General features: G+C 40.3%; 1 protein-coding gene and 1 long non-coding RNA gene across 4 annotated transcripts in view; one reads left to right on the top strand and one right to left on the bottom strand.

The window, feature by feature from the left end:
• LOC127680518 (uncharacterized) overlaps positions 1–25,257 on the top strand; it is a 42,268-nt gene that overhangs the window by 15,016 nt on the left and 1,995 nt on the right. For both annotated transcript variants that reach the window (XR_007976963.1, XR_007976962.1), the window contains exon 3: positions 24,891–25,055. This is a non-coding gene — a long non-coding RNA (uncharacterized LOC127680518). The remainder of the gene's footprint in view (positions 1–24,890; positions 25,056–25,257) is intronic.
• Tgs1 (trimethylguanosine synthase 1) overlaps positions 1,060–25,257 on the bottom strand; it is a 42,115-nt gene continuing 17,917 nt past the window's right edge. The window contains exons 5-13 of one of the 2 annotated variants that reach the window (XM_052176013.1): positions 24,354–24,471; positions 22,329–22,415; positions 20,201–20,375; positions 18,287–18,587; positions 15,773–15,928; positions 13,353–13,496; positions 11,749–11,965; positions 10,831–10,909; positions 1,060–2,684 (exon numbers count right to left, since the gene is read on the bottom strand). In XM_052176013.1, the coding sequence (XP_052031973.1) occupies positions 2,541–2,684; positions 10,831–10,909; positions 11,749–11,965; positions 13,353–13,496; positions 15,773–15,928; positions 18,287–18,587; positions 20,201–20,375; positions 22,329–22,415; positions 24,354–24,471 (1,421 nt within the window). In that variant the 3' untranslated portion in view covers positions 1,060–2,540. The remainder of the gene's footprint in view (positions 2,685–10,830; positions 10,910–11,748; positions 11,966–13,352; positions 13,497–15,772; positions 15,929–18,286; positions 18,588–20,200; positions 20,376–22,328; positions 22,416–24,353; positions 24,472–25,257) is intronic. The other variant, XM_052176014.1, reaches the window with a different exon arrangement.

Genomic DNA, 25,257 nt, shown 5'->3' with positions numbered 1-25,257 from the left:
TGCTTTAGCCATGGAAGAGTGCTTACTGCCTTGTTCACCATACTCTGACCACCAGCCTGCGGATGGCCTCAAACACCAGGGGCTGGGTCCTCTCACATCAATCACTAGTTAGCACTCCACAGGCCTGCATACAGCCTGATCTTATTAAGGCATTCTCAGTTGAAGCTCCTTCATCTCTCTTGCTTGTGTCAATTGACATAAAACAAGCCAGGATACCCAGGGCTACCGAACTCTTTATTATCTTATTATTTGATGATGTCTGCTTCCAGGTATTGGTGGGGCTACCTCTCCATGCTCTTTTAAGTGTAGGCACTCTTGCTCTACATGTCTGCCTCTAGACTGTCTCTTACCCTGAGATGGCGAAGAGTTGAATCCAATATGCTAAGTTGACTGTCCCATGTTCTCAGTTGTACACAGTGGGGTTCCTCTCCAGATGGCATCTGAGCAAACCTGAGTGGAGTTACATGGCTGTGAGCTTCCTGACTGGAGTGCTGGGACGTGAACGTAGGTCTCTGCATGAGCAGTACTCACTCTTCACCACAGAGCCATCTCCTCAGTCCTAGGAAACCCTTCTTAATGCTAAACTGTTCTGCAGCTGCAACTGCATCTAAGGGGCTTTCCTCATTTTGGTTCACTGTTGGAATGGTTTTCACGTTTCCCTCTGCCTCACACTCTTGCTGTACAGTTCTCTTGAAGTACAAACTCTTCCCTTGTTTCTGTCTTGGAATATAGTCCATTAACCTTAACCTGTGATTTCTTCTTTACTGGGTCACACACACTACAGTGTGGAGGCACACTGTAGACTGCAATCTTAACTGGAAGTCTTACAAAACTTCAAAAACATTACCTTCTACATTACATTATTTCATGCTGACTTTGGGATGACTAAGTAAAAGGTTGTGTGCTAGAGAGTTAAGAACCCACACATTCTAGGGACTCACAACCATAGGAGACCTGACACTCTCCTCTGGCTCCTGAGGACATTTGTATAGGTAGCACTCACACATACACACAAAGCTTTCAAAAGAAATCTAGTTAGAGGAAAGAAATAAAACAACATTTGAGATAAATAAGCCTAAAAGCAAGTTCAACTTTATTGAAGCAATTTGGTCTTTTTATCAAGACTGAAATGTACAAAAGCCTAGTGGTCTAACTCCTAGAAACTTAGCAACTGAAATACTTGTTCAACAGCAAGTACTGTAAGGAAAGACAGTGCTTAATAGTTGATAACAATAAAGCCATAAAAACAGCTTGCGTGCTTCTCAGTGCGGAACTAGTTTATATATACAGATGATGGAATACAAAATAGCCATTTAAAACACGAGGTAGATTGACATGTATGAAATGGAATGGCCTTCAAGACACACTGAAAAGCCAGGTGCAGTAGGTGGAGCCAGAAGGGTTAGGAGCTCAAAGTCACTCTCAGTTACACACGAAGTATGAGAACTTCCTTCCACTTCCAGAGGACCCAAGTGCCATTTCCCAGTGCCCACACTAGCAGCTCACAACCACCTGTAACTCCAGCCCCAAGGGATCCAACACTCTCCCCTGGACTCTGGGGGCACAGTGCGCATGCTCTCTCTCTCTCTCTCTCTCTCTCTCTCTCTCTCTCTCTCTCTCTCTCTCTCTCTCTCTCTCTCTCTCTCTCTCATATGAAAGCATTTATTTCATATACTATACATTAAGAATCCACAAAGGGAAGGCAATGACTGCACAGTCACACTGCAGTCTTTCCTTCAGGAGAACTAAGAGGGGACCAAAGGGTCAGCTCAGCAGGTAAAGGCTCTGGTTATAAAGCCTGATGACCTGAACTTGATTCCCAGGGACCCACGTGGTGTAAGTAGAGAATGGACCCCAGCAATTGTCCTCTGACCTCTACACACACGCATGCACATACAGACAAAACAAAAATGTAATAAAAAAGTTAAAAAGCAAAGCACTGCCAACTGTGATTAGCTTTAGCTAGTTGAATAAAAGGTAGGTGAGGTGATGGGAATTTTACTTTTCTTGTTTTATCATTAAATTGATAACATTATTTCAATAGGGATTACATGTGTGGGTAGAACTGCTTTGTTTTCTTTATATTTAAAAAAGACCCAATAGTAATTTATACAGACACAAAGATGTTAGGCTAAAACAATTAAAGAATGAAAACATACACATATAAAGATGCACTTAATTTAAGCACAGGGACACGCCTAGACTCTATGATTTTTTTTTTTTTGAGGCAAGATCTCATGTAGCTCAGGCCAGCTTTGATTTGTTAGGAAGCACAGCGTGAACTTGAACTCATGATCTTTTGAAGTGCTGGGACTGCAGGTACCTGCTACCACCTTGCCCTGATGACGTTTTAATGTGTACAACACAGATCAGTTAATATTACCCGAAGATCTCAAACCAATTCATTAGCATTCTTTACAACTCAGAGGTTTCCATATTACATGTGCACCCAGTATCCAGGAACCTAGGAAGGCCTCGCTCCTGTCTCTCTCTCTCTCATGTTGGCCATCCTCACTCCACATGCTCTGTGCTTTACAGCATCACACTTCTGCTTCAGAAGTGGTCTTCGGAAGTGCTGGTCTTCTGATCAGGTCACCAAAATATGCAGTGATTGTCTTTAACTTTTTGTTAAGAAAATTCTGTTCTATTTCCACTTGCCCTCCAAGCCCAGCCAAGGATGCCACCTGCCAGGAAAACACATACAGAAGTCAAGCTCATGAACAGGCTATCCCTCCCTCCTTTCTTTTAGGCATGGTCTCATTTAATAGCTCTGGCTGGCCTGCTTCTTATGTAGACTGGGTTGTCCTCAAACTCATATCCTGCCCCTGCCCCCTAAGATTAAATGTATCCACTACCAAGCTCAGCACAGACATGGCTTTTAAAACAGCCCCTTCCCTAATCTATACCACCAGTGAGAGGAAGACTGTGTAAGTCCCTCATATAAAGAAGCATCTCACTCACTGCTACTTGCCAAGATATGTATCAATGCAGTATTTTTTAGTAGAAACACTTCTTTTGGACTCCTTTGACCTGAGTCCTATCACTGTACTACAGATGCCATCTCTGCAGTGCCACACTAAAGACGCAGAGGAATGGAAAAGGGATGAAAACCGCATGCATATTTAGGACAGACGGTTAAGAATGCACTTTCCTTTTTCTTTTCTTTTTTTCTTTAAAAGACTTATTTATTATATGTAATTCAGACACTCCAGAAGAGGGTGTCAGATCTCGTTACAGATGGTTGCTGGGATCTGAACGCAGGACCTTCAGTGCTCTTAACCGCTGAGCCCAAGAATGCACCTTCCTAAACAGCTCATTTTATTATTATTGTTGTTGGTTTCTTTGTATGTGGAGGCCAAAGGCCAACTTGTATAGGTCAGCTCTCTCTTCCACCATGTGGTTCCCAGGACCTGACCTTGGTAGCAGGCAGCTTTCCACGCCGAGGACCACTGTCACCTACTCCTAAGAAGTCCTTCCTTGTTCGTGTTGTCATCTTCTACTCTCTCAATTGCTCAACAATGTTTACTGGGTTTTGAGTAGAGGTGACACTTTCCAAATTATCTCTTTCGTGGTCTCTATTTTTAATTACTTCTTCTACCCATTGTTCTTTTGTGTTGAATTTTAAATATATTTATGTTTGTGTCTGTATCAGTGACTTTGAAGTCTATAAATATAGCTATTGACCCAAGGAGCTAAAAGCATTCATTCTTTCAGAGTTAATATTAAAAATGCCAATCAAATAACTGGTCAATAGGAATAATTAGCTGCTAAGGAGCCTTTTGCTTTGACAACACTTACACTGGTCTTTGTGACAATTCAAACCAGCAAATAAGAACCCTAAGTTCTTATACAGGTTCATTTTCATCTAGCACCCAACATTTTAAGACATTTACTGACCTAACACAATCTTATTTACCAGAGATCAGATAACCAGATTGGTAAGATTCAGGAAATGAGGAATAAAGTGGGCAGGCCTAGAAGGAGTCAAAGTTGTAGATATCCCGTTAACTACCATTGGCAAAACTCAAGTTGTATATTTTGTAAAGAAAGGTTCTCAGTATAGTCTGGATTCAAAGGCTGACAGATTCTGATTTCAGCATATTATACACCACAGACACCTGGTGGAGTTTAAGAAAAATGACTACGTTTTACTGGTGAGCATACTTTAAAGTTATCATTTCACCTTACTGTTAGAAAACAACTCAGATATAAAATTAGGGAAGAAACAGGTCATTCTATGATACACACCTGCCTTCATAACCACTGGGGTCCTGCAGATAGAATTCTGAACTCTATACATGCTAGGCCAACACTACCATTGAGCTGTATCTCCAGATCAGCATGAAATGTTTTATTTTTTTTTTTCCTGGTTTTTTGGAAACAGGGTTTCTCTGTGTAGCCCTGGCTGTCCTGGAACTCACTCTGTAGACCAGGCAAGCCTTGAACTCAGAAATCCACCTGCCTCGCCTCCCAGAGTGCTGGGATTACAGGCGTGTACCACCACCACCCGGCATGAAATGTTCTTGAAAGAAAAACAAAGTCTCCAATCCTTAGGAGGTTGAGGAAGGAGGAATGCCGTGAGCTCCAGGCCAACATGTTTATGATCTAAAGAAGGCCAGACAGAGGATTCTGTGGGGAGAAGCATTTGCTATATGTGTTTGGTGATCTGGGTTCTATCAGAACTGGCCTGAAAATCAGAGTGTAATAGTGTAGTGTCTATAATACCTCAGGAACCGAGACAGATGGGGACTGAAGAGTCTCCAGGAACTCCAGGGCCACACACCCAAAAAGCCAAGGTGTGAGTGCACGAGAACACATGTGAGTGCGCGTGTGCCTGCACCCCACTACCCCACACCCACAAAACTAAAACAAAAAGGCTGTTCAATCAAGGTAGTTACAACATTTTCACTCTTCCCTTCTCCCTTAAAGAGACTAAAATAACTGTTATTTCTTATAACCATAAATAATAATCCCCATGGTTTAGTAGTGCTTTCCCTTCTCTGAATTTTCCAGGGTTCTTATATGCAGGACTCTAGACTAGTTAAGAGCAAGAGTTCATAAATCACTCAACAAATACTAATCGAGTGCTATGAACTTTTGTTATGGGAGCAGAATGCAGCACAATACAGAGCCAAAGACAGGATTTGCTTCACGGTCATGGAACTTAGGTATGTTCATAGCACCAAGTCTATATGCAGGCACAGAATGGGAAAACTAACCTACCCAGGATAGAGAAAGAAAATCTAAGTTAACATGCTCTTTTCAAGTATTCTGATTAAAATTTCTAACCTTAGAATATCTTGCTTTTTTAACCACATATACATTAAAAGTTAAATGAACCATGAACTAAATTTATAAATGAACATTGTGCTTCAAGCAAACTAATGATGCCAATTGAGTTGACCTTCCTTTTCACTAGCAGGTTTAACTGACAAATGTTACTTACTTCTGAAGAGTAATGAATTGAGAGAGAGAGAACACCCAGCAAAGACAAGCAGGCTAGGGAAGGGAGGGAGGGTGGTGGGTGACCTAGATTACATCCATGCTTCTGTTACATCGCCTAGACCTTAGCACCATCAGAAGCAATACCAAGGGCAGTAGAGAGGACCAGAAGCCCAGTTCCCAGCACACAGACTGAGCAGCTCACAACCACCCATAACTCCAGCTCCAAAGGATCTTATGTCCTCTTCTGACCTCCATAGGCCTCTGCACATATGTGTGTACTATCTGTCCTTCTGTGTCACTCTTGTTAAAAACATTAACAATTATTTTGGACTAGAATTAGAGCTCCTTAAGAAAGGAGAAATGAGAAAAGGATCACACTGAAGATAATTGAAGATGAATGATGTTAAGACAGACTTAAAAATCAAATAGTAACTTTCATAAATGAACTGCTATAAAAAATTTGTACTAGAGGCTTGGGTTCCACATTTAGCATTACCAAAGAGATTAGTGATATAGGTGACCATGACAAGCACCTTCATTTTCAGGTCAGAATCCATAGGCAGAAGGGCCAAGCCAGAGCCTTCCTCACTAGTCCTGGTTGTCCCTTTGTTACATCTAACTAATAACAAAATAAGACCAGAAGCAGGGGGCAGTCAAAGACGAAAACATTTTATCTGTAGATACTAGGCAACACTCAAACTTAATCAGCTCTTTTTTCCTGCGCATGATAAAGAGGAATGAGATTTCTACACTTAAACAAATCTTTGATTCTAGGAGACTGGTAACCAGCTCTTCAGCTTTGTCCCACCACAATCTGGTCCTAGACACACAAAGGCTGTTCTTGAGTTTAAAACTTGCACAATGCTCAACAGACCCACCTGTCGGGAACCCTGATTTTTTTAGAGGCTCTTCAGTTTCAGTGTCGTTCTGGAAAAAGATCACATATAGAGCAGGGATGCACAACACTGCTCCAATCACTTGGCAGAAAATTCACAAGACAAAGGGCTTGATGAATTCAAATTCAAAGATAAGAGAGCTAATAAAGATTACCAAGTAGCCACAATTCTCTATCTGCACAAGAATAGCTGATCTAGACACCTGGGTTCAAGCAACCAGAAGCACAAGAGAAAGTAGGTAAGGCCCAGCAACAGCATTCTCTACGTGGTTCCAATTCGTAGCACTCCATTGTCTTCTTCTTCTTCTTTTTTTAAAATCAAACAGAAATGACCAGAACTGATTTACAGGTTTTCAAATTTAAAGTACATCAGTTATTACTTGTGCGAGGTCACGTGGACCATGATGTATGTGTGGTACTCAAGAGGACAACTTGGGGAAGTCTCTTTTCTTCTTCCACCCTGTGGGTTTATAACACTAAACTCAGGTTGTCAGGCTAGGCAGGTTGTCAGTACCTGCTGAGATATTCTGAAAACCCAGAAATATTTTTTATATAATTTCTTTTGCTCACCCTGCTCTAGTCAGTTCCTAATCATCACCCCCAATCTCATGATGAGCATCTACTGAGGTATCTGGTGAATTTTGATTTTCTCAGCAGTAAGTATTCCACCCATGGGATGCAGCAAGTTGCTAAGGTGCTGGCTCTGCCAGTGTGTGGCAGAAAGGCTGGGCAGATCACTGAACTTAAGCAAATTAGGCTGATAACCTCACATGCCTATTCTACAATGTTGGAATAATCTAATAAAATGGGCAGAAGACTCTTCTTATGAACCCCAGGGGCATGATCCACCCAGCTGCCATACTGTGTCTATCTATAATGTGGCAGTCATTTCAGAAGGAGGAGTGAGCGTCTGTATACTTCGAGTTGCAAGGAGTTATTTTCAAGTTCTACAGTCTCAGTCCGTAGTCTCTCCACACACCAACCCCACCTCTAGCTCTCTTTTATAATTTAGTTTAAGTATTTACCGCTTAGCAGTATCATTTAAGAGGATCTTTTATTGGTTAATAGTACTGGATTCTACATAGCAAGGTTTTTAAATATTTTCAGGGCTGATGTAATGGCTCAGAGGTTAAAAGCACATGCTGATCTCGACGCTGCTTCCCAGTACCTATGCAGAGTGGCTCACATGGGTAACCCCAGTTCTAAGGGATATGATGCCCTCTTCTGGCCTGTGTGTGCCACCCCTGTCTACAGTCTATACATTCAGACAGTTTAAAAAAAAGTAGGAATGTTTTCAATAACATCCTTATTCTTTACCTATCTCCCGTCCTACCCATATACCAATGAATATAAGCTATAGAGGGTGATGATATAGCTCAGTAATTAGCCGCCACCCATTCCCTGAAGTACATATGGAATAGAATTTAGCTTTGGTACTGTGGATTGAACCCAGGGCCTTATACATACTAATGAAATCTACCACTTAGTTATACTTTCAGTCTCCTATAGAAGGAACTTTAAAAGCCAAAGAGACTATAGATGTTTGAAATAAAATAGGTAATAGGTATTATCAGGATATATATCTAAAAGAGCCAGGGAGGCTGGAGTTATCCTAGAGAAGGGTCAGGAGTTGTCTGGCGGATGGCTACAGGTGTATTTTATTTTTATGTGTATGGATGAGAATTCTGCAAGGATGTCTGTGTACCACACATGTGTAGTGCCTGCACAGGCCAGAAGAGGGTGCCTGTGCATTGTGAGCATGTGGGCACTGGGAACTAAAGGCTCCCTTAAGGAGCAGCCAGTGCTCTGAGGTTGCTAGCCCCTTACCAGCCCTACTTTTTAACATGCCTACAGGGCTGCTGCTCAGTGCCACTGTTACACACACCACTGTGAACGTGCTTAATCTGAACTGAAGAGTCTAAGGGCTGTAGTCACACGTTTTGTGTGGTTTTGAAAGCAAACAAGGACAAGGAGTTACTACACCGCAGGGGCTGAGAGGCCTGCTTTCATGATCTCATGCCTGGTAAGAAACAAAGCTCGTCATGATAGGAGAGCCCTGGCACAAGATTTCCAATACAAGCGTATCTGAGTCTGCTGCATGCTCGTTAGATGACTATGACACTGAGAGGCTTCTCTCTCTACATAGGCTTACTCCTTAAAAGAAGGTTTCCTGTTTGCAAAGTATGGTGACTCCAAAGCTAGTGCTGCCCGGACTCTAGACTGTTAAGAGAGAACTGAAGGGAAACAGTAAGGAACAGGGAGCAGCAGCAAGACGCAATTCAAACCGAGACTTCTCCGCACTGCATCAGACCCAAGTCCCTGGGTTTGTGTGGTTTTGATAGATACCTATTTCTATAGGATAATTTCTGATAGATAACTATTTCCACACAGTCTCTCACAAAAAGATGTTTGTTTTGAATAAATTAGTTCTGGTTTTACAGTGAGTGAGTGGATAGCAAAGAATGCATGTTCTAGAATAAGTCCACAAGAAAAAGGAAAAGGGAGAGGTCCAGGAAATAGGAAACCCAGAAGAAGATTTCTCCAGCTACAAAGTCAACGGGTATCATCTCCTACATGAACAGTTTCTAAGACAGGTTCTATCTGCAAACTCAGTTTGGCAGTGAGCAGGACACACAGTATAGCCTCTCTGAAATGGAAATTAATGCCTGCTACAGAAACATGTATGGAAAAACTCAGCCTGAATTCAGACGGCAGGCTTATAATCAACTCTTTACACTCTTTCAAGCTTTTATTAATCAATCTCTTTTCATTTTAAAAACCTCACAGATATATTTTCTCTCTTAAAAAAAAGTGACTTCCCACTGCAGTTTATTTCATCTACACTTCATACCAAGCAATTTCCTTTAACATTTTCTAGTGTCACTACTCCCTCTAGAGGGAGAAAGCACGAAGGCCCTAGGAAGTCTAATTCTGGGTGCTTGCAGATGCTGTTTCTACGGGCACTCCCGTACAAGTGGGACACAGTGTCTTCCTTTGTTTACCAAATGAACCACCGCCCCAGTTCCTACAAGTCTAATTCTGACAAGTTTTAAGGACAAAAACAAAAGTAAAAACTATCTAATTTTTCTTTGTGTCAAAATAATTTTAATCACTGAAATTTTCATTCTAAAATGTGGCTTCTAGCCAGGCAGTGTTGGCACACACCTTTAATATCAACTCTGGGAAGCAGAGGGAGGTGAACCTCTGAGTTTGAGGTTAGCCTGCTCTACAGCCAGGACATGGAGAAACTCTATTTGGGGAGGAAGGGTGTGTGTGTGTGTGTGTGTGTGTTTATGTTTCCCATTGCTATGAAATACCCAAATGAGTTTGTCTACATGTAACTCTATTTGGGGAGGAAGGGTGTGTGTGTGTGTTTATGTTTCCCATTGCTATGAAATACCCAAATGAGTTTGTCTACATGTACTATTAAGGACCAGGACTTAGCCTATTAAGATCATACAACCTCTTAGGAGATAGTTTTTGAGTATCATGGGTGCCTAAGTATAGAAAGCAGTTACACAAGTAACCGACAATAGGTTCAACGTGAAGGCTGATGTAGGAAACTCACAGCTCCAAAGAACATTCACATATGCCATCTTGGGAAGCTTAATGCTTGAACAAGTAGATAATAAATAGATGACAGAAAGCAAGACAGAATTTAAATTTCCTCTAATGCAGTCTAAACGCTTAGCTTTTCATGTACTCCTTTTATAACCCAGAGAATCTCAACTATGGAGCACAGTAGAACTACCTGGAAAGCTTAAGCCATCCATGCTTGGGCCTCATCCCAGAAAATATACCAGAGAATTTTTCTTAGTAGGTCAGCATTATCCTTAGTGGGTCAGTAGTTGGCAAAATCTATTCAACCAAAACTATGAGACTCTTAGATAAGACAGAGAAAACACAGGTAAAGTACGTACATCTAATTTTATAAGGAATCAACAGACATGAGTTGAAGGGACAGACAGGAGATTTGGAAGGAAAAAGTAGAGTCTAACACACTAAAATCACGCAGAGGGCCAGCATGAGGTAAACACATGTTCTAGAGAAAGGACGGGAGGCAAGGACAGTGAAACTGTTCCTGGTCAGGCTAAAGGACACTTGATTCCTTCTTTTTCCTCCTTGCCACTCATAGGAACCCTCCCTCCTGTTTCTGCCCCAGTGCGGGAATTATGAACCTCTACACCTTCCTAAGATCTTGTCTCTTTCGCTGGGTTACTATTTTCTAAAGTACAGAAAGGCCAGCAGACCTTGGACAGTTGGATGCAGCATCTGTAACATGACGTCACTGCCTATCCTGCTAATCCTTCTTCACAAAACACTAGTGACATCATCTCCCTCTCAGGAGCTGTGGTGGTGGAGGACGTAAAACACCAGTTAGGATCTTCTCACAGCAGGTTCTCTGGTGAGGACATTACCCTGGGTACTTCTCTGCCCATTTTTCTAACAGTTAAGTAGAGGTGTACAGAATTTCCTTAGTAATGGCTTACCTGGTCAATATCAGCATTTTTTGGAAGAAAATAAACAATATTATTAGTGATCTTCTGAGAAAGCCTGAAAATTTCAAAGGTGAAGAACAGTTAAGGATAAAAAGTTAACTTTCTGAGTGAAGAGACTTGTCACTAACTAAGCACATTTTTGTAAGCAACAAAAAGGTCCATGTTTAAATCCAAAACCCAGATCCTTGATTTGAAATCCAGCAGCAACTGCACCCGACAAGCTAAAGGAGATGGCTGCTTTAGTATAAGGCACTGGGAGTTGAAGATCACTACCCACAGACCTGAGGTCTCTACTAATTCCAAATATAAATATGTCTGTTTATCCTCAAGGCAGCTTCTGTAGCAGCAGACCTAGATCTTGGGCATTTGGCTGTATAGCATCTGTATCACGAATCAGCAGTCATCCTGTCAACCCACTTCATAAAACCCCAGAAAACCACTTTCTTTTCTCCATTCCCTAGGAGCTATGGCAGACCTCTTGCTTTATAATAGAAAAATTAAATAGTAACAAAGGTCTAGATACAACTATAGATAGTACACCTATTGATCACATAATTTTTATAGTTGTTTGTAAAGTTTCTGTTATTACTATTATAGTGTGTATCCACGTAGTTCCTGGGTATATTAGAGGATAACTCTCTTCTTGCACCTTTATGTGGGTTCTGGGACTCAATTTCAGGTTGCCAGGTTTGTGCAGCAAGTGTCTTCAATAGTTGAACCAGTTGGAAGACTGAATATCGTTTTTTGTGTAAAATACAATGGAATTATCAAATGTAATTAGCTTAAACCTTTTCTCTATACTGACTTCCTATACACATCCATGTGCACAAACACACACACGCACATACACAACCACCACTTTCCTCGCTGCAAACATTTACATATGCTATTAGGACTTCCAAAGGATATCCATCAGGAGACATCATCGTTCTAATGTCAAAGGTCTCTGCAGTAGCATAATCTGGGCCCCCCCAAGGTGGGCTTAGGAACACAACATCGGCTTTTAAACACGGAGCCAAGAGCAGGAAATCACCACAGATAAACTCTATCTTATCTGCTATCCCATAAACTTCAGCATTATTCCGAGCAAGATCAATTTTAACAGGGTCGATATCAATGGCAATCACTGAAAATAGAAAAAATTGACAATGAGATGGGATAGTTTTCTGAATATAAACACCTAAAAAAAAAGATTTAAGAGACCAAGAAAACATTATCTAAAGAACAGGTTTCCATTTTGTTTTGTCCAGTCATCACCCAAAGTGTAAATGCCTTTGAGGGGAGGGGGTGACAGCAGCTATTTACAGTTGGAGCCTGAATGCTTACAAATGCTACTACTTGAGCTGGAGAGATGGCTCAGTGGTTAAGAGCACCAACTGCTCTTCCAAAAGTCCTGGGTTCAAACCCCAGCAACCACATGATGTCTTACAACCATTTGTAATGAGATCTGACACCCTCTTCTGGTGAGTCTGAAGACAGCTATAGTGTACTGTATAATAAACAAATGCTACTACTAGCATGTAGAGCTAAATGCTGGCTTTCAGAAAAGACCAGTTTCCTTAAAGTGAGTCACTGTTCCTAATCCTACATGCTGTGAGGGTAAAGGCTGTCATCACAGCACCAGAAAGAGCTCTGGGATATAATACACATGAATCACAAACCCGTATACTGCAGGTAAGGGCTCTTCTAGGCTAAACCTTCAGTCCTAGGTATTTATAAAAAAATTTTTTTAAGGGAGAGGGTTATGGTGTCTCTGTAGCTCATTCCAGTCTCAAGTTTGCGACTTTCCTCCTTTTCTCCCAAATACTAGTGTACATCACTGTATTCCAGGAGAACAAGCCACTGATTTTTATTTTCAGTTGTGTGCTTAGCCTTAAATGGCTGAGCCAGCTCCCCAGCCCTCCTCTAATTTTAATACTGTTTGTTTGTTTATTTATTTATTTATTTATTTATTTATTTATTTATTTATTTATTTATTTAGTAGCAAAAGCCCTGAGTAACCTCACTGGTCCAAACAGTCAGAATTTTTGGAGCTTTGGGATTTTACAGCTGGAAAGTATCACATGTGAATTCAAGGTGTCCTTCAAAGGGATTAGTTAAAGGCCATAAAGCTCCTGAGTCGGCAGTGACAGAGCTCCTTCTCCCTGCCCATTACTCTTCAATTCTAAAAAGCAGTGTGCATTGTTGTTTTTATAGACTGCTAGTATCTGGGCTCCAGAGATTAGGGGGTGTGTCTGTAAAATCCTGTGCAATCACTTTATCTTTTTATGTCTCCATTTATCTGTAAAATTAAGGTAGTAAAAGATATAATTTGTGACTGTTGACTAAATAAATACATATGAAGTAGTTGCTAAACATATGCAAGATTAATAAGCAGAAAGCGATAGCTTTAAATATTTGGTATAAAATTATCAACTATATATTAAATTTCACCAAAGATACGAACGAAAATAAAAATATTCTCTGCATAAATTGGAAAATAAACAGTCCTCTGCCCTAAATGACTAAATTACCTCTTTTCCCGGTTAAGGCAAACTGAATGGTATTTCCTCCAACTCCACAGAAGGCATCGACTATGATGTCACAGTTGAAGGACTGACTGACACGGCCAGCAATGTGCTCAGCAATCCTCTCAGGAGTGACTGAAAACCAGCCCTCTGTGAAGGGAAAATCGTTTTGTAAAATGTGAGATTCCAAGAATCCAAGCATGAAAAGAAAAACATATTGCAAGTTAAAAGAACCAGAGAGATGGCTTAGTGACTAGGAGCTCAGTTAAACGCTTGCACCGTTCTTGTAAGGGACCTGTTGGTTCCGTGTCCGCATCAGGTCATAATCACCTCTAACTTGAGCTCTATCGGATCTGCTCCCTCTTCTAGCTGCCATACTCAGTCGCACCCCAGCACGTATATGAATACAAATACACACTGCCTCGCTTTAGAGAACGGCCCTGCACAGTTGCTAATTCCTGATTCATTTGTATGATATCGTCCCCATTTCTCTAGCAATCATACACAACTACACTTTTTCTGTTTGTGGCATTAACTGCTGCTTATCAGCTATGGGAATTGGCAAGTTCTAACTGGCTTGCTGCTTCCCATACTACAGTGACTTCCTCAATTATTTTAGTTATAATGGACAGGTAATGAGTTTTTATTGACACTTTGGGAACATTTACATGCTTTCAAAAATTTTCTATGTAGGGACAATCTTTTGTGCACTGTGTAAAAGCATCACCTTTCAAAAAAAAAAAAAAAAAAAAAAGAATCTGATGGCCAATAAGCTGAGGCAGGATTAGAAAGTGAGACATCTGAGAGGAACTCGCCACCTTCACCAGGAGGACTCAGGGGAATATATGAAACTGAGGACATGTCCAGCCACGTGGCAGAAACAGATAAGTATAAATGGGTTGAGTTATGAGCTACTCAAGGATGAAACCTAGCTTGAGGCCTAAGCGTTTGCTAATAAATAATAAGCTTCCGAGTTGCTACTGAGGAATTAGGACACAGGTCGAAAAGTCTGCGGCTACATTATTATTATTTTTGAGTGCTTTGCATTCGTGTATGTCTGTCCATGGGGTGCACGCCAAATTTACATGTTTTTAAATGTCAGAAAAAGCAAAGAGCAGTAGCCAGTGACCAGGAGGGTGCTTTAGCCTAGAAGAATAGCGGAGCCACTGCCATAGTCAGAGATGAGTTACACTCCCTTACCCGGAGGAAAAGACCTCCCTCCTTTCTATCAGAAAGAGTCTGCATTTCTCAGACAGAAATTTCTTTGAAAAAAATGATGGGCAAGTATTCCTGTCCTCACTACTTACTAAAACTTTAAATGGTTCTCCATCACTTGAAGAAGTCTAAACTCCACTGAATATTTTATATATTTTTTCCCAGTTGTTTTTCTCTTAATCAATTCCTATATGCCTTCTATAGGACTCACTATTTTACACATTATACAGAAGGCATAGAATCACTGACAGTTCTCAATAGATCAAGACCTCATGATTGTGAGTTAATAGAGGTATTTAGTCTCAATATGAAAAGGCGTGACAGTCTCTGAGACTAAATTAAGTCTTTAAGATCATGGAGAGTAGTGGGGATATGGACCTGAAGAGACAGCTCAGTGGTTAAGAGCACTGGCTGCTTTTCCAGAGGTCTGGAGTTCAATTCCCAGCAATCTCCTTCCTTTTTATCTCACTGTAATGAAATCTGATTCTCTCTTCTGGTATGCATTGAAAACAGAGCAATCGTACATTAAACAAACAAATCAGAAGGAAAATTCAATGAAGAATTCAAGTTTTGAGTGCTAATCAAATTATATGTTTGTGCATTGGTATATTTTCATCAGATGCTCTTTTAATGACCCACATACTTCTGTTACCTTGCAGAAGTTGCTACAAATACCAAGTTAACCCTGAAATGAAAACACAGATGGTCATATACATGTAGTTGAGTGATCCTCCATAGGGCAATGAACCGTCATTCCTTGAAGGATGTCAATATCATGCTGGAGGAGGGCCTCGGTGGTAGAAAACCCAAACAAAGCCTTGGGCATGAGAGTCTGAGGAACTACTACAGGTTGCAGGAAGCTAAGAAAACACAACAAGTAAATGCACAACACTGCTTTCTGACAACATATGGTTACAGAGATAGCTTACTATCTTTGTTTTATTTTCTTTCCACATGAGGACCTGATCTCAGGTCTTGATGGTTAATATTACAGCAAAAGTCCCTGTTCTTAGAAAATGCATACTAAAGACCTGGGAGTGCCATGGTATATGTAACTGGATTAGAAAACGACAACACACAGAATCAAGTTATAAATGTTGGAAATAGTTGAATCCAGGCAAAAAGGATAGGAAAATTTTGTCTTGCAACTTTTTCGTAAATCTACACTGGCTTCTAAATAAAGCTGAACAATACATGTATACTTTACCTACCTTTGTCCAATTTGACCCCATCATCAAAGCGAGAGAAGAGCCTGTACCTCTGGGCCCAGTATTTTGCCAACTCTGGAACAGAAGCTATTTCAGGTGGTAGACCATTTATCTTTTTGTTCTTGTTTTTCTTCTTCTTCTTTTTCTTCTTTATTTCTACTAAAATAAGATAATACAGATGCTGACCACGAAAAGAGAATGGAACTAAGGAATTCATGAACAGCAGCTATATCAAATAATCACCGTTTTGGACTTTAGCAGACCACATGTGCAGTGACACATGCACAGAATCACAGAGCAAGACAGAGTACTACCGCTGCAGATCACAGCCTGGCTGTCATTTACTGGCCTGAGAAAACTTCCTGGACATTGGTCTCTGCTGTCACACTGTCCCTGGCATTTACTGGCTAATTTCCCTTTCTCTTTCCTTCTTTTTCTTTCTAATGATTTGCTTTTATTTATGAGCATTTGTGATTTGTCTGCACGTACAGTACATTTTGGGGACAGTATTGGAACTCCTGGAGCTGGAATTACGAGCTGCCAGATGGGTGCTGATAACTGAACCCATGTCTTCTGGGTGGGCAGCCTGCTCTTAACTGCTGAGCCATCTCTCCAGACCTCTAAGCTCTAGCTTTATTCCTACAAGAGGAACAGATGATGAATGCATAGTACCTTACTAAAGTCATTTGCAGCACTGATGTAAGGACTAAACATCCAAAACCTTCCAAAACCAGAATCCTAAAACACATCTGGTTCCCACCATGTCAGATATAGGATACCAAAGCTATATACCAAAAGCACTAATACAGGTCTTAAACTGTCGACAGCGACATGAATTACAGAAATGTAAACATTTTTCTTTACTTCTTTTTTTTGTTGCTGCAGTCCTAGGGAATTGAACTTAGAACCTTGTAGTAGACAAACACTCAATTACTGAGCTATAACCTCAATCATTTTTTAAAAAATGTCCGTCATCCATCCATCCATCCATCCATCCATCCATCCATCCATCCATCCATCCATCCTTCCTTCCTTCGGCAGGGGCTGGGTAATTTAATTTCTCCAGGCTAGTGTTAAACTTGTGGTCTTCCTGCCTTTAGACTCCTGAGAACCTAAGGTTTGCCATCAGGGTCATATTTCATTTTAAGGTCCTTTTCATTTCCAAGGCCCATTAAGTTCTAGCCCTGGCCATATAAACTCAAGAGAATACAAGGTGTCTTGGAAGTATGGTCAAGTTCCAGTCAATAATTATTCAGAAAAACACATTATTAATCGATGATTAGGTTTCAGTCACCAGATTAGATTAGAAGATTAGAAGCAGTCATGCAGTGATGTTTATAGATGAAGAGAGTTACCACAGAATACAAGATTATAGCTGGTAAACAACAAAGCTCTATTACACTTCAATGTTTTTAAGGATAGGACTATGTCCTAATCTGCCCATCAGGTCATTGCAAAGAGCCAAAAGTGTTGAGAGAAAAAGCACTGTTTTCACCCACCTCTGCACCCAAGTAGCACATAAATATTAGCTGTCACAACACTGGTAATAAAAAAAAAAAAACCCACAAAAACTCTTGAAGTCTACTGTGTAAAAAGGCAGGAGACAGGTACATGTATGTGTGCCTGCACAAAGTAAAGGAATCAACTAAACCAAGTGTGCTGGACAGTTTTACGTCAGCTTGACACAAGTCATCTCAGAGAATGGCGTGTCACCTGTAAGATGAGGCTGCAGGCAAGCCTGTGTGTAGTTACTTTCCTAGGAGCTGCTGTGGGAGGACCCGTCCCACGATTCTGGACGCTGTAAGCAAGCAAGCTGTGCCAGGAAACAACACCCCCTCAGTCTCTGCATTCCTCTTCCTCGTTCCTGCCTTGGCTTCCCTCAACATGGTGCAGGATAAGTAAGGCAAATAAATAAACCCTTTCCTCCCCAACTTACCCTTTAGTTACAGTGTTTCATCACTGAAACAGTAACCACAGCTAAGAGAGCAGGCTACTGTTAGTAGCTGTAAAAGGAAAGAAGGACCATAGTAGACAAGAGCTGCTTCTGAAGGACAAATATGAAGCAGTTCACGAAATGAACTAAGTAAAACTGTTTACCTGCAATGTTCTATCAAAGACTTTCATCTTTATTAATAAAAGAAATTTGGCCATTAAAAATGCTAGTGTTCATATTTATTGGTGCCAACTACTAAATAATGTATGTATATTGTTAAAATAAATTTTGTTACTATTCTAAACCCTTCAAACCATTAAAAAAAAAAAAAAAAAAAACCTATCAAGAAAATATGTGCCTCACCAATTTCAAGAGGGACATGCCACTGTCAGCCAGGGACAGAGTGGCAGTAGAGATCAAAGGCGACAGTGTGTTTACCTTGATTTGGCCCAGCCCGGTTAAGGAGAAGTAAGGAAGAGTTGAGTGCTGGATGACAGCCAGAAGCTCATTCCCACTCTCCAGATGCAGAAATGCTCTGAGAGTGTGAACCATGGGCACACAAGGTGAAGCACATTTACTCTTACCTTCTGTTTCTGCATGGGGAGAGTTTGGTATTTCTTCTACTGAACAGTTCTCCGGAACAGTTGCTACTAAGGAGACTCCTTCACTCTTTTCTGCCTCAAGTTCACTGGCTGAAGAGATGGTCTGACACTGTTCAGGTTCTGGATCTCTGGTCTCCACCAGGTCGTCAGCTTTCTCCAAGGGCATGTCTTGTTCCTCTGAGTCACTGCTTGTGCAACTGTCTTGCATTTTGTTTTGAGAAAGAGATTCCTGTGATGTCTCCTCATCTACTTGTTTGTTAACCCATTTTAGGAATTTTTCTACCTGAAATTTTAAGATACCATAACAAACATCAATTAACTACAAAGAAAATAGAATTTTCTCACCTTTTACCATTTGTGACTTGATTAACAAGCCATCATAATTATTAGCGTGGAAAAGTGCAATGTATCAAACAAGCTAGGGGAGCATTCTGTGACTTATTAAGAATTCTTTTACAAGAAGTTACATGGCATCAACAGAATGTTAATTTGTCTTTAAAACAAAATCAGAAGGTGCAGGAAGGATAGAGACAGCTCAGCAGACAGGACCTGGGTTCTGTACCCAGCATCTACATGGCACCTCACAACTGTTTTGTCCCAGGAAATCTGATGTCTTCTAGTCTGCACAGGTGTCAGACATACACATGTACACGAAATATACATAAACATAAATAAATCTAAAGCCAAAACACAACCCAGAATTAAGTTCTAACAAAATCAGTTTACTTGCTAAAATAGAATGGCAGCCCAGGATTGGATGAGTTACTTCTTTGCATTTGCTGCACAATGAATCTTCTCTATGTTAGGTCTTTATGATCATAAGAATGAATAACTTTCCAGAGAAAGGCAGATAAATGATAAACAAAACCTCACACTGAGGAGAAAGTGCCACCTATCCGCACACAAGGGAACTAAGGTCACAGCAGTCACTATATACAGCTGTTTCTATATTCATTTACAGGTGAAACGTATGGGAATTATTACTCCCAATACATTACAAAGTCTTAAGAGACTGACACCAGGCAGTCTATTTCAGATATAAAAAGGGTCAGTAAAATAGTCATTAAACTATCACCAGCCTTGATTAATCTGAAACACACACAGACACAGACAGACACACAAACACAGACAAACACAGACAAACACAGACACACACAGACACACACACAGACACACAGACACACACACACACACACACACATACACACACACACACACGGGGGGGGGGGGAGGAGAGAAATAAACTATCAATTTGCAGCATGTGAAGATTCAACAAAGTCAGACACCTGAGATTGTGCTTCCTGTATTAAAGGGAGTTGGTGGCAACATCAATGACAGGAAGGCTCTGATCATCAGAAACGCACCATCCCCGATAGAAGGATAACTCACCTAATCCCATGATGTTCTAATACATTTATTTCCTATTTCTTGATTGCAAAGACCAAGAGGGGTCAGGTTACAGTGTCTATCTATAAACTAACCTTGTATTTTACATTCTTGGCTCAAGCCTATTACTTCAAAGTGCGGTAAGTCTTTGGATGAGCTCAGAATCCAAGCTTGTGGTTAAAACCACAGCAGATTCTATATTTGATCCTACTTTGGGTGAAACAGGTAATAAAATTCCCCGTCCTTGTATGTACTACATGGGCAAATCAATCGAACTGATATATCGTCTCAGATGCTCAAACTTTTTAAACAGCCCCTTTTTCATATTACCTCAATTTCCTTCCCAGTTCCTCAAACCTAGTTTTCATAATATATAACCTGTAAAGCAGTGGAAATATAGCTGACGTATCCTTCAATCTTGAAGGGGGGAACTTCCCATTTGAACACAACTATAAAGAGCCAAGTTATCCACTGGAATTCTGTCTCAACCGAAGGCCGGCTTGTGCACACCTTACTCCGTACTTTACTCTTCCTAACAAAGGGTTTCCCTGACTCCTCCGGGAACCGGATGTGCGTGTTCTTCACAGTCATCTGCTTGCGCATATCCAGGTACTTTGACTTGTATTTCACATTCTTCTCTAGATACCTGACTTGTCGACGACTGAAATTTGGAATTCCACCATATCTAAATCAAACCAAAAGAAATAATTCACATATTAAAAATTTCTTGTATAGGGGAAAAAATATCAAAAAATGAAAAGAATCCAAAAAACAACTCCCCCATCTCCAAATAACATTTTACTAGTATTTGCTAGTTATAGCTATCATTTAATCCTAATAATTTTGAAAATGATAAAATCACATACTACCTGCAGAAGAGTTTATGGTTTAGTCTTCGTGACAATTTAAAAGCAAATGTGAAGGCAAATCAGAGTCTGAGGCCAGCCTGGTCTACAGAGAGGATTCCAGGACAGTTATAGCTACACAAGTACACCCTGTCTCAGAAAAAAATTAATAATAAAAATAAAATGCCACCTTCCCCAAAAGCCAGCCCCCCCCCAAAAAAACCCAAAACCAAATGTGAAAGACTGATAAGTCTAACGAGGTTATTTCTTCCTGTTTGAGATAGGCTTATACCATTTAGCCCAAGTTTGCCTTAAATCCTTCGTTCTACTGCCTCAGATTCTTGAATGCACACATTACAAGCATGACACCACAAAATACTGTCATAAAAAGGGTTAGCAAAAACTGAAGCATCCTTCCTTGTTGGCGTCATTTTTCTGAGTGAGGACAAAGCCCTACACACATCGGGCCATCATCAAACGAATGCTAAGAATGGTTGCTGAATGCCTAGTTAGAGCTAATCTCATCTAATCCCTGAGTTTCTGTCTGCCAGAGTTTCCAAGTCCCCCGAAATGTCGGCTTTGACTCATGTTACCTGAATAATAACAATGATCATCTTTCTCTTTAAGTAGAATTCTGTTTCTAAATAGAAAAGGCAAAAGCTGAGTTCCAAACAATGAAATTTATCTCCCTGAGTGTATACTACCAAGAGCCAAATAACAGTTTACATAAAATCAATGCTTCTAATAACGAAAACTGCTTTTATATATACTGTTAAACTCTATCCTTTTTAGCCTAAAGTGACTATACAAAGTACTACTGAGTTCAAGTCCATAAGCAGGTGACTTTGAAGCCATTATAGGATTTGAATTATAAGCATGTACTTTTGAACTAATTTGGAGTCAATTTACATTAATCACGAGGCAGTTCTCGAGATGCACAGCTTATATAAATTTCCTAAGATACGGTTACTAAGACATTAAATTTGAACCCTGAGAAATATAAAAAGTCAAGGACTGGAATAAACGGACCCAAACAGTCCATACTGAGGCTGTTTTATTCACTTGGTTCAGTCTTCTCGTCATGAGATATAAGTTACTCTTACAAAAATATCTGATCATTCATATCTGTTTTTAACGTTTGAGCATTCAATCCCAGAGAATATTTAGGTTTCTACACACAAATGTTCACAGCAGCTTTATGTGTAATAGCAAAATACAGAAAAAAAAATCTAAAGGCCATTTAAAAGGCAAATGGTTGAACAATTTTTGCTCTCTCCATAGAATGTATTGGCTGCCCCATCAAGGAGGAGGAAAGAACAAATGGGATGAGTGCATTACAGACATCATGCTTAGAGCTTAGGAATCAACCTGGATACTGTTAATGCGGATGGAGATTTAATACTAACTTTCACTGAGAGGATTAGGTAAACGCCGTTTCTGTGTGCCAACAAGAAAGGAAATATTTAACATATTGCTGAGAAAAGCAAGTTGTGACCTATGAATGCTGCATTAGTGACTTATGCAAACAAACAAGGAATAATCTATGTACCCAGTTGTGAAGCTCTGTGAGCTGAGTTTAGACCTTCTCTTTGTGAAATGTGATCTGGACTAGGTCAAAATACGTGTGACCTACAGCTGCTGTATCTATGTAATAGACTTCTTACTAACAAGAAAAGCTGGTATGTTAATTGTTATTATTTGCAAAGGTATCAAATACAGTATTATAAATTATCTATTTGAATGCCAAAGAGATTTAAGGTAGTTGAAGGTATTAGGACTTTATGCATAATTACTTTTGTCCTGAGCCATGCTTGAATCCTAGAAGGAAACCATTGTCATCGACCTCTGAATCTGGGTTTTCCTCAATGTCCAATTCATGGCTAGAAAAACAAAAAAAACAAAAACAAAAATAAAAACAAGACAAAATAAGGGAACATGACTTTCAGCATGAACAATATCACACAAAACCAGAAAGTATGGAGAAAAGGTATTTTAACCAGTATTTTTTGCATAACAATATACTCAGCAGTGTTTGAAACTAACAAGCATTTATATTCTTTTAAGATTTTGACTTAAAATGTACGTATGTCTTTCTATCTATGTTTATAGGCATGTGAATAAAGGTATGCCAGTAGAGGCCAGAATGAAGACCTCAGATCCTCTGGAGCTGGAGTTACAAGCTGTTGTGTGCTGACATGGGTGTTTGGTACCCAACTCAGCCCCTCTGGAAAAGCAACAAGTGCTCTTAACTACTCCGTATCACCACCCCTCCCCACCCCCCAATCTTAACCCCTTTATGTATTCTACCTCTATTCCTGAAGATGGTGTAAATATTTATCTCTTTATGTAATCTCGGCTGAAGCCTGAGCTTAATTTTCTGGAGTGATTTCTCTAGAGCTCTCCCTAAAAAAATTTGAGAAGAACCAATCAGACCAGAACATTTTCATAGAAAACCTGTTTTTAAGAAGAGTAAGGTGTGGGGGCTGAAGAGATGGATGGCTTAGAGGTTAAGAGCACTGAAAACTCTTTCAGAAGCCCAGTGTTTGGTTCCCAGCACCCATGTTGAGAGGCTCACAATGACCTAAAACTCCAGTGGCAAGGGATCTGATGCCTATTTCTGGTCTCTTTGGGAACCTTATGTATTACCTACAGAACATAAACATACAGGTGACAGGAAAACAAATCTTCAAAAAAAAAAAAAAAGTCTGTGTAACCTAGGAGAATCTACCAATTGAACTTGACCAGACTTAGAATATCTAACGAGCACTCCTCTGCCTGTGTCTGGGAGGGTTTTCCTTCAGGTTCAATAGGAAAGAACCACCCCAATGGCATCCCAGACAGATTGAGAAACTTAGAAGAAAGCAAGATGGGAACTGGATCTTAGCCCTCACTGCTTCCAGATGCGTAGTTAGTTATCAGCTGCCTCTTGTGCTCACAGTCAAAACCCTGAGCTGCTTCCACCGACATGTCTTCCCTGTCCTGATGGGAACGTAAGTTCAAACTATGAGTCTAAAAGACTCTTGCCTTACACTGTTTTTGTCAGCTATCTCATCTCAGAAGTGACAAGTGCCTGAAACAGGTTATCTTTAAGAACACTGATTGTACTGCATCAAACAGAATACAGGAAGAAGTAACTCTATAAAAATTTTATAGAGTACATATCAAATGCTAGGAATATCAGCATACACCCTTCTTTTTCTAGAAATGTGTAGTAACTAGTGGGGTAATAAGCGAAGGCTCCTACGTACGGACCACAGCACAGCAGTGGCATGTGTTTATGGACTACGCTATTCAGACTTTTGTTTGCTACATGGAAGGAAAAACAACCTATGTGGAACACTATAAAGAAATATGCCCACCTAATAATGTTCTAATTCTGTAATGATCTACTCTTTCCTAATTATCTACAGTATCAGCACTTGGGACACATTTGACTTTACATCATTGTATATTGTACTGTATAGGTGGTAAACAGAAAAAGCACTGTCTTGGGTACAGTTGATCTTCACTCTAAATTCAGATAAATGCCAAAGTAAAGAACTTATCTTTGTTTCACCATCCCTATTTCAACGAGAACATTTGACTGAAGTCTATTTCAAAAAATAGCTTAACATATAAATAAAGAAATTCAACTACATGTGTGGGGTGGGCTGAACGTTATGTACTTCATTGATTTTGTCCTACTCCGTGTGATAGTTCCCGTTGACTTAATGAGCTCACAAATGAGCAAGTAAGACATTTATTTAGGATTTGAGGGTGGAACTGGGCCCCGTTTCCTCAGAGCACAGTGCTGCCAGGTGAGGTCACGTGGGACTAACCTTCTCCTCACTTTGCTGGGCTTCTGCTCAGGTGGGTCATCCTCGCTCTCGCTTCCATCAGCCCCGGCATGGTGTGCTCTATGTTTACCTGCGACTGTTCCTGAAGACTCCTGCAACTCTAAAGAGAGAGATTACAAAGGACTTTTTCCTGAGGCCTGCCAACTCCTCTATTATTTTCAAAGGCAATTAGTAATGGCCATGTCTGTAAGATTTAAGGTTTCATGGTTTACACATACAACCATGTGTGTTATTTTGTTTTGGTCAAAGATGGCACTGCACATTTGAATACTCAATAGTGGTCTCACATGAGATTTTTTTTTTAAGGTTTTTTTATGTATGTGAGTACACCATTGTTCTCTTCAGACACATCTGTAATTGTATCCCAAATTGGATTACAAATGGTTGTGAGCCACCATGTGTTTGCTAGGAATTAAACTCAGGCAGGACCACTGGAAAGCAGCCAGTGCTCTTAACCTCTGAGCTATCTCTCCAGCCTGGTCTCATGAGATCTCATCACAACTCACTGTTTAATTTCAGTGTCCTCTGATGAATGCACAGCAGTGAAATCATCTGATAACAAACTTCTCAGAACCTCACCTCCTACATAACTGAAGCACAACTCTGGTTTAAAAGCAAAACGAAGCTAGTTTGTCCAGATCAATAGTACAGGATATAGCATTTCCTTTCTGCTAACTGCTGTTGGTAAGTACATTCTTTTTTCTTTTAAATCAATTAATCTTTGTGGGTGTGGGAGGGGGAGGTGGCCATGACCTGAACGTTGATAACCTGTTCACAGGATAACCTGTGAGATTAGGTCTTTTTTTCTATGTAGGTTCTAGAGAGCAAACTCAGATTACCTGCTGAGCCACTTCATTGGCAAGGCAATTTCTTTCTTCCTTTATTT

The sequence above is a fragment of the Apodemus sylvaticus genome, chromosome 3 (genome assembly GCF_947179515.1).
Source record: "Apodemus sylvaticus chromosome 3, mApoSyl1.1, whole genome shotgun sequence".
In the NCBI taxonomy this organism is placed as follows: Eukaryota; Metazoa; Chordata; class Mammalia; order Rodentia; family Muridae; genus Apodemus; species Apodemus sylvaticus.
This window is presented reverse-complemented; position numbering and strand designations above follow the sequence as displayed.